The sequence below is a fragment of the Rattus norvegicus genome, chromosome 15 (assembly GCF_036323735.1).
Source record: "Rattus norvegicus strain BN/NHsdMcwi chromosome 15, GRCr8, whole genome shotgun sequence".
In the NCBI taxonomy this organism is placed as follows: Eukaryota; Metazoa; Chordata; class Mammalia; order Rodentia; family Muridae; genus Rattus; species Rattus norvegicus.
The window spans coordinates 32,378,025-32,387,893 of NC_086033.1; the positions used below are offsets into that span (position 1 = coordinate 32,378,025).

At 51.1% G+C, this 9,869-nt stretch overlaps 2 protein-coding genes across 5 annotated transcripts; both read left to right on the top strand.

Moving 5' to 3' along the window:
- Nucleotides 1-725: 725 nt before the first annotated feature.
- Il25 (interleukin 25) lies at nt 726-4,117 on the top strand. Its single transcript, NM_001192007.2, has 3 exons — nt 726-810; nt 967-1,211; nt 3,381-4,117. Exons 1-3 carry the CDS (start codon nt 802-804, stop codon nt 3,634-3,636), a joined length of 510 nt encoding a protein of 169 aa, NP_001178936.1. The 5' UTR covers nt 726-801; the 3' UTR covers nt 3,637-4,117.
- A 29-nt stretch (nt 4,118-4,146) lies between these two features.
- Nucleotides 4,147-7,264, top strand: Cmtm5 (CKLF-like MARVEL transmembrane domain containing 5). Of its 4 annotated transcripts, none has more exons than XM_063274122.1 (5): nt 4,147-5,045; nt 5,946-6,098; nt 6,407-6,670; nt 6,853-6,937; nt 7,029-7,264. In XM_063274122.1, the coding sequence occupies exons 1-5, from the start codon at nt 4,920-4,922 to the stop codon at nt 7,040-7,042; spliced, it is 642 nt and encodes a 213-aa protein (XP_063130192.1). In that variant the 5' UTR covers nt 4,147-4,919; the 3' UTR covers nt 7,043-7,264. The 4 variants fall into 4 exon arrangements, with proteins under 4 accessions (XP_063130192.1, XP_063130190.1, XP_063130191.1 ...); NM_001106034.2 differs by having other exon boundaries at nt 4,584-5,045; nt 6,578-6,670; XM_063274120.1 differs by having other exon boundaries at nt 6,578-6,670; nt 6,853-7,264.
- Nucleotides 7,265-9,869: the final 2,605 nt, after the last annotated feature.

The following is a 9,869-nucleotide window of genomic DNA, read 5'->3' on the forward strand; positions in this document are numbered from 1 at the left end:
TCCCGCCTCGCCAGAGAACTTCAGGCACATCCTGGTAGCATTGCAGGGTGAGGGCTGCATCCCCATCCCAGGAAGAGGTCAGGGAAAGTCTGGGGACAGGGATGGGAACAGGGTGACAACGTGAGAAGGCAAAGGAAAATGGGGGGGGCAGTAATGGACAGTGAAGAGAACGCATACTCAGAAGGGCTGGAGTCAGAGGACAGAGTGGGTTGGTGGTGGAAGAAGCTGAAAAGGAGGCACGTGTATATTAAGACGGGCGGTTGGAGACATCTTACAAGAAGAGGGAGGGCTGAAGGTCAGATTCTAGGCGGGAGTGGCTGAAGTCTTGGGAATGGTGCCTTTGGAAAGGAGCCTACATGGCATCTTTAATTTGAGGTAGCAAACATCAGGGAGATTCTCATCATTCCAATCCACAGAGACAGAGACAGACTTGCAGAGTGCTATTACCACGACCCCCGCCCGGAAAGTGCAAGGAACAAAGTTTGCCCAATCAGCTGCCAGGCTGATAATGATGACCATTATAACTTCCATGAGGGTAGCATTTAAACAGCTTTTGGGAACACTTCCAGGGTTGGGTTTTTGTTGTTGTTGGGTTTTTTTTTTTCTTTTGGTTTTTCTTTTCTTTCTTTCTTTCTTTTTTAATCTCAAGTCACTCCCTCTAAAAGATAGTGGAAATAAATTTGAATAAACAAAACAGGTTTGCTGAAAATAAAACCAGGGCACCTCAGCCGCTCCAGTCAGCCTGCTTCTAGAAGGCCTGTCAGGCAGGGCAGTACCTGTGGCTGGTGAGCAGTGTCCGGCATGTACCAGGTGAGTGGCCCTGATGTCTGGATGAGAAAGGAGTAGACACGGTACTGAGTATATAGGAAGGCTAGGCTGCCAGGCCTCTGGCCTCAGGGGTGGGAGGACTGGGCTCGTATAGGATGGTGACCTGAGAATACCCTTCTCATTGGCTTTTGCTCACAGGCTGTTGCGTTCTTGGCAATGGTTGTGGGAACCCACACCGTCAGTTTGCGGATCCAGGAGGACTGCAGCCACTTACCCAGATGCTGTCCCAGCAAACAACAAGAATTCCCCGAGGAGTGGCTGAAGTGGAACCCTGCACCTGTGTCTCCCCCAGAGCCTCTGAGGCACACCCACCACCCAGAATCCTGCAGGGCCAGCAAGGACGGCCCTCTCAACAGCAGGGCCATCTCTCCTTGGAGCTATGAGTGAGTATACTTAGTCCCCTCCTGAATGTATTCATGTATCCCCTGGGGGATGTGTGAGGGGCCGGGGGAGTTCCACCCAATTTGACCCACCAGCCTCTTTTAATTAATTAAACAGACCAGAAAGGTTTGGGAGTTACACAGGCCCAAATTTGAGTCTCAGCTCTGCCCTCATTATGTTGGGTGCTGTTTTCAAAGTTCCTTCCTTCTTTCCTCTGGATTATATTCTAGAGGCTAATACATAGGTTAAACACAAGGACGTATGTAAAGCCTGCATTTACACTGATTCTGTCTCTTGGTTGGTCTCCACCATAACTCATATTTCCCTAAAGTATCAAGCAGTGGTATGTGACACAGGCACAAAGCACCACTGTGCTAAACGCTGTCCCTCAATTCTTGTGGGGCAGGTGGGAGGCCAGATTCCTAGGCTTGTTCTCTTTAATCAAAACCACGATTCTCTTAGTCTTTTACACAGTTCGCCACATAAATATCGTAACTCTTTATGTCTGCCACGATATGAAATGGCCAGACAGAGAAACAATTTACAAGTTAGGGTCTTTCTTAGGTTCTCCAAGCAATGTTTTCATTCCTGTATCTTCACATGGTTTTGCACCCCTGCCCCCTCGTGTGTCTCCCTGGCTTAGCCTTACTATTGAGGGGATATGGAGATATTCCTGGTGTAGGGAACTGGTCAGCTTTAACTGATATCCTGTCTAAGACACCAGTTCATAATGCTTTGGAGAAGTCTCAGAGGCTACATGGGAGATCTGCTTGGGGGCGTGTCTCAGCTACACCTGTCCTCTTCTGGGAAAGGCAGTGATAACCCTTGATAGCCACTTACTTAGCAGACCTTCCACGACATACGCTCTACACAGCACTGGTCCCACCCACAAAGCTGTTTCTCAGAAATAAAAGGAATGGTGTCAAGAAGGTTGGTGAATGGGCTGGAGAGATGGCTCAGTGGTTAAGAGCACTGACTGCTCTTCCAGAGGTCCTGAGTTCAAATCCCAGCAACCACATGGTGGCTCACAACCATCTGTAATCAGATCTGATGCCCTCTTCTGGTGTGAAGACAGCTATGATATACTCATATAATAAAAAATCTTTAAAAAAAAAAAAAGAAGGTTGGTGAAAGGTTACAGAGCCTCATCTCTTGAAGATTCAATGTTCTTCATACATGAGAGGAGTTGGCAAGAGGTCTACAAAAAGAAGCCATTTAGTTTTCCCCATGCTTACTGGATTGCAGAAGCTTTTGTTTTTCAGACAGACAGACAGACAAATAATAACCACAAAATTCCAAGGTATTCATTTTGGAATCTACTTTGCAAAATGCTTGCAGCAGTTGAACCCCAGTTTCCCAGGGAAATGGGAAATGGTTCTACCATATTGGGTGTTCCTGCTGGGCTACTGGATACAATACTTTTTAAATAACTTCTTTCTAGTTTCTGGGGGTGTTGTTGTTGTTGTTGTTGTTGTTGTTGTTGTTGCCACAAACCTTTTCTGCTTTTCTGAATTGTTAAAAGAAAAAAATCTTTCCCATGACCTAAATGTGCTTGTAACACCTGCTTGGGCAGTGGCTGGAAGGTGGATATGAAGCAGCCCTACCTGGGGAGTGGGTAGAACAAAAGGAAACACTTGGTGTTCGTTACGTATTCCTTTATATGTGCCTGTCGACTGTGGGGCTCAGGTCAGCCTCAAACTCATGGCAGTCTTTGCCTCAGCCTCTCGAGTGCTGAGATCACAGGCCTGCACCACCATATCTGCCTCACGGCTGTTTTTTTAATCTCGTAATAGTTGTACTTTGGATAAACACCGTAAGGTGGAATACCTTCCTACGAAGAGCCCTCATCATATCAGACAGGTGCAGTGCTGGTCTGGTGGAGGCTGGCAGGACGTGCTTCACCTCTCTCTGTGCTGTAAGAAGCTGTCATGACTATGGCCTGGCACTGAGGGCCACTAGGAAAGCCACTTTTTTGTCACCTACCTGTATTCATAGTGGGAGGAAATAAATCTCACAGAGGAAGGGGTAGCATTCAAAGTTACATGGTATAAGGTGCCAGATTTAAGAAGTTGAGTCCCCAACCACACCATTTCCTCCCTCCAGCTTCTCCACCCTATCTGCCCCTTGCTTCTGGCCTGTCCCTCCATGACTGATCAGCTCTGTCCCCACAGGTTGGACAGGGACTTGAATCGGGTCCCCCAGGATCTGTACCATGCTCGATGCCTGTGCCCACACTGCGTCAGCCTACAGACAGGATCTCACATGGACCCAATGGGCAACTCAGTACCACTCTACCACAACCAGACAGTCTTCTACCGGCGGCCATGCCACGGCGAGCAAGGTGCCCACGGCCGTTACTGCTTGGAGCGCAGGCTCTACCGAGTCTCCTTGGCTTGTGTGTGTGTGCGGCCCCGTATGATGGCTTAGTCCTGCTTGCCACCTGCCTGAGGCTGATCCCTTGTTGGGAGAATGGGCCAGGGGTCCCTTGCCAAAGTGGGGCAGGGTACCTGGATGTGAAGCCCTTCCAAAGCCCTACCTGAAGCAGCAGGATCCTAGGACAAGATGGAGGACTTGGGGAGAAACTCTGACTTTTGCACTTTTTAAAAGCACTTTTGGGAAGGAATGGGTTCAGCTTGTGCTGCCGGAAGACGCTGTTGTGGCAGTTCCTCTCAGGAACAAACTCCAAAGGCCTGCTGACCCCTGGAAGCCATATTCCCGGTTCTTCCTTTCCTCTGAACCCCCCAGCCCAGCACTGGCACTTTCTTCACCCTGCCCCTTTTGCCTGCCATTGCATTTGTGAACGCCGACTCTGCTCACGGCCAGGTGCTTTGAAGCAGACGGCTCTGAGGCGAAAGTTGTTATTGAACGTGAAGAGATTTGTCCAAATAAATGTCTGTGTTTTAAAATGGTTTTAATTTGTCTTTGGCATCTGTGGGACTCGAGCATCCCGTAGTAGTCCTCAGCCGGGTCCTTTCTCCTCTCTAGCTCTTTCTCCACTCTGCAACTCTCCCTACTTCCCTGGGTGTCCATTACATCCACCCCTCCCCTTCCCTGGTCCATCCCTGAACACAAGAGTGGGGGGTCAGACAGCTCAACATGGAGGAGAGACAGAAGCCCATTGAGGCACTGCAGTAGGCACACAGCGCCCCCTTGTCTCCCCAACAATCCTCCTTTGTCCTCTGGTTCTGGCTGTTGCAGCTTGGTCCAGCTGGGTACTGCCTGGGCTGGGCTCCAGTTCCCACCTCCCTTAAAGGAAAAGAGAGAAAGGCTTAGCCAAATAAGAGGGTTAAGGTTATGGGAGGGGGCATAAACGTCTTCAGGCTTTGGTTGCTGGGAACTCCTTGCTCTGCCTGTCTCTCTCCTATCCCCCCCAAATCCCCCAACTCCTCAGGTTTCTTTCCCATGTCTTCCCTCCATGTTCCTTCTTTCCTTCTTCAGGGTGGGTTAGGCCAGAGGAAGAGGAGGGTTAACCACCTCTCTCTCTCTCACCCTCCCCATGCTTCCTAGGGGCCCTGCAGGCCAGTCTGGGCAGCTGGGTGAAGCTCATCTGGGCAAACTTGCCCTGGGGACTGCCTTTCCCCAGAGTCCTACAGCAGACCCCAGCTTCACTTTCAGGCCCCTGTCTGCTTCTCTAACCACATTTCTGTTTCCCTTCCTGGGCTGCTGGGAATCTGGTGAGGGAGAGTCCGTGTCCCGTGAGCCTCACAGAGATGTTCAGTGTTTGGGATCGTCAGGAGCGGCCCCCAGAGGAAGGAACAGCTGCAGGACTCCAGGGCTTCGGAGTGGACAAGACCTTCCTGTCTTCCCTCAAAGGCATCCTGCTGGAAACTGAGCTGGTAACAGCTGTCTCCCCAAGCTTGTGCCCCCATCTCTGCCATCCCAGCTCCCAGCACAGCTCTGTGCTGGCCTCCTGTGCTCACCATTTCACCGCCCCCCCCAACCCCCAGGTTTTCTGTCTTTCCGCTCTCAGGCCTACCTTCTGCAACTCTTAGCTTTCTGGCTGTTTCTCTGTCTGAGAGAGCTACGGAGTGCATCATTCACCGCCAGACGGAAGTTAGATGGAAAGATACCTTTCTAGGATACCAAAGGAATGAGCCATGGGTGGGGGTAGGAGGACGGACAGGAAGAAGGCCAGTCTGTCTCCCTCCAGCTTCTAGGAGAGCTACTTCTTGGCGCATCTAGGTTTAAGTATCCAAAAGGGTAGATTTCCTGCAGCCACACTTTATCTGTCAAGTCGTGGCCCATTAACATCTAAGTCTCAGGCTTTCCCTGGTTTCTGAGCAAGAGCACCGGGCCAGCACAGGGCCTCTTTCTCTTCTGCCATCCCATATGCAGCAAGCTCCTGCCTTCTAAGCCTCTCTCAGCATGGAATCTGCTCTCGTCATCTGACTTTCAGCCACCAGGAGTAGGGACAGCTTTGTGGGGCAAAGGTGCTGTGGGTTGGTGTGTATGTTGTGTTCTGTGCCCCCCGGGGACTCCTCGGGGGCTGTGCAGATTGGCTGAACTGATGAAGTTGCTGGGATTCCTGGAATAGCAGGAGTGGGAGAACGGGAGATGCCCTTGATGGTCCCTGACACCTGGGATGAGTCACTTCTTTGTCTTCCTTGAGAACTCTTCCTTCTCAGTGAGGCTGGCTAGAAGTCCCAGCTGAGAAGAGGGGCTCCCAACCGCAGCCAAACCATGGCCGGCCTATGCATGGGTCTCCTCAGAAAGCTCCTCCTACTTGGTCCCCACAGGCCCTGACCTTCATAATCTTCATTTGCTTCACGGCCTCCATCTCTGCCTACATGGCTGCAGCGTTGCTAGAGTTCTTCATCACACTGGCCTTCCTCTTCCTCTACGCCACCCAGTGCTACCAGCGCTTCGACAGGCTTAACTGGCCTTGTCTGGTAAGGAACAATGCCTGCCTCTCTCACCCCATCCTGGTCTCCTCCTTCTCTCTGATGGCCCTGTTTTCCTGTGGCTCCCCTTCATTTCCACAGCTGAGCTGTCCTTTGACTCCTGTTGTGTCCTGCGCTCAAATGTGAGCTTTGGACACCCATGGGAGTTCCCTTGTCAAGGAGGATGTATAGACCTTTGAGGCCTGTTCTCCCACACATAAAAGGCCTAGCCCAGTCCTGCTGCGTGTGGCATGTTTACTGGTCTCCCCTTTGCCTCCTGGCTGATCTAGATTTATCTGCTTCCGTCCTCTGTGTAGGGTTCTAAGCTCACTCCCTTGAAAGTACTTGACATGTGTCTGGGGACATCCAGGGCAGAAATTCAATCTCTGAGGACCAGACAGGAGAAGACGGCTAGTTTGGGAGACCTTCGGGTAATGAATCCTTCCAGCATCCTCCAACCCCTCCTCCCTCTCCCTCTGGCTCCCCAGGACTTCCTCCGGTGTCTCAGCGCCATCATCATCTTCCTGGTGGTCTCCTTTGCAGCTGTGACCTCGAGGGAGGGAGCTGCCATTGCTGCTTTTGTGAGTTCATTCCTACAGTGCTCTCCAGTACCCAGAACTTGTGGTTGGTACGGGCACACTTCCTGTGTCCCCAAACAAAGCCTGTGTCTGCTCACATATTATTCTCTCACCTCTGGGCACCATTCCCCACTCCCCTAGTCTGATGGCCTCTGCTGTCCTCCGCCCCCCATCCCTTTCCACAGGTTTTTGGCATCATCCTGGTCTCTGTTTTTGCCTATGATGCGTTCAAGATCTACCGAACTGAGTTGATGCCCAGGACCACAGAGGGTGAGTGTCTGCGCCCTGAGAAAGGAGACGCCCCTACCTCTTGTCCCAGATACTGCATACATGGTTTCCCTGCCTGGCTGCCTCTCCACAGGGGACCAGCAGTGATTCCAGGACTACCTCGCTCCCACGACCAGACACAAGGAACCATAGAGCCCATCTGTGTCGTCTTTGAATTCACTGAACCCCGAGTGCCCACCATCTACTCCACGTCTTCAGAGATGTGCGCTTGAGAAATGCCAGGGACCTGTGGGAAGTGGTGAAGTTCTGGGGGTCGGGGCAGGTTGCCATGCCTCCAAGTCACTCCCAAATTAAAAAAAAAAAATCCTAGTGGTGGGTCTTCTTCTTCCTTAGAACTTATTCAGACTAGGAAGCCTAAGAGTTATTCATGGAACCGTGCTCCAGAGAGCCGAGATCTCTCTGCGGCGCGAGGGAGCACGGGTTAGATGGATTCCGAAGACGTACTTCGAAGGAAAAACGTTTGCACCTCAGCCTGACACATTGGAGGACTGTGAGATTACCAAAATGCTACGCGCCAGGCTGTTCGAGAGTGAGGTGTTTAGGTCTTCCTGACCCAAGCAACTGCCTAGCACACCTGTTAGGCAGGGGCTCCCGTCCTTTTCTGGGGTTTGTGTAGAGCTCCCCCTTGTGGTATGGGGAGGGTTGGGCAGCAGACCGTAGTGGAGAAGACGGTCAAAGGTCTTTACCAGAACCTGGAAGAAAAGTCCTTAGGTATGAGCTGGTCCCGTGCCCTCATTCTATGTGAAAGAAAACTGGGGCTTGGTTAGGGGAAGTGACTTCCTTGTGGCAAAGCTGGATCTTGAACAGCTTGGCCTTAAAACAATAGTTTTGAGTCCTTTGGAAGCTCTGAAAACAAGGGGCCTATCCCTTTGCCAGTGGACCCCACCCCGACCCCTGTTCCTTGCTTGCCTCATTCTCAGAACACATTTGCTGAGTGTTTCCTGTCTGCAGAGCCTAGGCTCAACTCAGAGATTTAGAGGTAACAGTTGGGCCTGAAAGGGCAAACCAACTTGGGAAGGAGTTTAAGACGGTAGTTGCCTGGTCCATGATAGTCCAGTCCAGACGGTACCTCCCCACCTGCCTGGAGGAACCATCATGGTTCATCTACGTGGTTCCATTCCATCTGACTTCCTGCCCCCTCTCTAATGCTTTACCCTTCTCCTGAAATGCCTTTCCTCCTTTAGGGTGGGCTTTTTATTCGAGGGCTCTGGCCCCAATCCCTGACTGTTCCCTGGATCTTGAACTTGGGGAATGTACCATTCTTTCCCGGATGGCTATATTTCCCTTAAGTGGATTTTTCCTGCCTCCTATTTCCTGTCTCCTCTCTCTGTGTTCTGTTACCTCATCAGGCCTGGCAGTCAGTCAGTCAATCCAGGGAAGGAGCCTACTGGACTTCGGGTTTCCCTGGACTCTGTTCACGGTACTCGGGCTTTCTGCACAGTCTGTGCTTGAGTCTAGATGACTGCCCTTGGTCAGGAGGATGGAGGTAGGATGATCACAGTCTCAGAGGAGAGACGGAAAGGCTGAGCTGAGGAAGTGGGGAGGAGACTGTAGGTTTGAAAGGGCAAAAAAAGGGGTCTGGAGAACCTTGTCCAAATGCCCAGAGGACAGCAAGGCTTGCTGTCCAGCAGGAGACCTCAGCTCCAGCCCCGAGAAACTGTGTGTCTTGTCGTCCAAGGAGGAGGGGGAAGAGGAAGAGGAGGGAGAGGAGGAGGAGGGAGAGGAGGAGGAGGGGAGATAGAGAGAAACAGAGAGATGGAGAGACAGACAGAAACAGACAGACAGACAGACAGACACACACACACACACACACACACAGAGAGAGAGAGAGAGAGAGAGAGAGAGAGAGAGAGAGAGAGAGAGGACTTGTGTCTAACTGTGGGTCTGAACATGTACCTATGTATGTCCATGTGAAGGGATACAAACTGAGGACTGGGGGTTGGGGATTTAGCTCAGTGGTAGAGCGCTTGCCTAGCAAGCACAAGGCCCTGGGTTCAGTCCCCAGCTCTGAAAAAAAGAAAAGGAAAAAAAAACCCAAAGTGAGGACTGTCCCCATTTGGTCCATACCATAATGATTTGGGCTTGGAGTCACCTGGTCCCTGAGTCCTGGAATGCCCTTCTGGTGAGGCCTGACTCACAGATGTAGGACAGATGTTGGGGTGGGAAGATGTACCCTGTGGACTTCATCTAAGGAGTTGAGTGGAGTGGGGTCTCAGCTGTTTCCTGAGTGTCCCACAGCAGTTCCTGTGCATCCATCCCCAGCAGTGCACAGCCTTTTTGGGTATCAGTGGGAGACCATCTTGGAGAAAGCACATGGCCTGGGGCAACTTTAGTTTCTGCCAGCTAAGAGGGTGAGCTGTGAAAGGCTGGCTTCCACTCAGCACCAAACTTCCATCCCCCTGTGTCTGACTTGGCTTGACCTTTCAGTGTCTTTGGTCTTTATACGATTTGAGGGTTTGTTGTTTTCTTGTTTATGTTTTTTTCTCTTTTTTTCTTCTTCTTTTTTCTTTTTTTCAGAGCTGGGGACGGATCCCAGGGCCTTGTGATTGCCAGGCAAGTGCTCTACCACTGAGCTAAATCCCCAACCCCTTGCTTTTTTTTTTTTTTTAAAGATTTATTTATTTCATGTATGTGAGCACACTGTCACTGTCTTCAGACACACCAGAAGAGGGCGTCGGATCCCATTACAGACCACCATGTGGTTGCTGGGAATTGAACTCAGGACCTCTGGAAGAGCAGTCAGTGCTCTTAACCGCTGAGCCATCTCTTCAGCCCGTTTTCTTGTTTTTTGAGGTGGCGGTCTCACATTACCCAGGCTGGCTTTGAACTTGCTTTCTTGTCTCTTGCCTCCACCTCCCACATGAGGCTTGGCCATCCATTATACCTGGATTTGTTGCTCCCACTTTTGAAAACG

Bases quoted from the DNA above. Each gene is read 5' to 3' on its own strand.
- Il25 (NM_001192007.2), top strand. The intron at 1,212-3,380 runs GTGAGTATACTT...CTGTCCCCACAG, and splicing joins ATCTCTCCTTGGAGCTATGA to GTTGGACAGGGACTTGAATC.
- Cmtm5 (XM_063274120.1), top strand. From the start codon at position 4,920: ATGTTCAGTGTTTGGGATCGTCAGGAGCGGCCCCCAGAGGAAGGAACA. The intron at 5,046-5,945 runs GTAACAGCTGTC...TGGTCCCCACAG, and splicing joins TCCTGCTGGAAACTGAGCTG to GCCCTGACCTTCATAATCTT. The intron at 6,671-6,852 runs GTGAGTTCATTC...CCCTTTCCACAG, and splicing joins GAGCTGCCATTGCTGCTTTT to GTTTTTGGCATCATCCTGGT.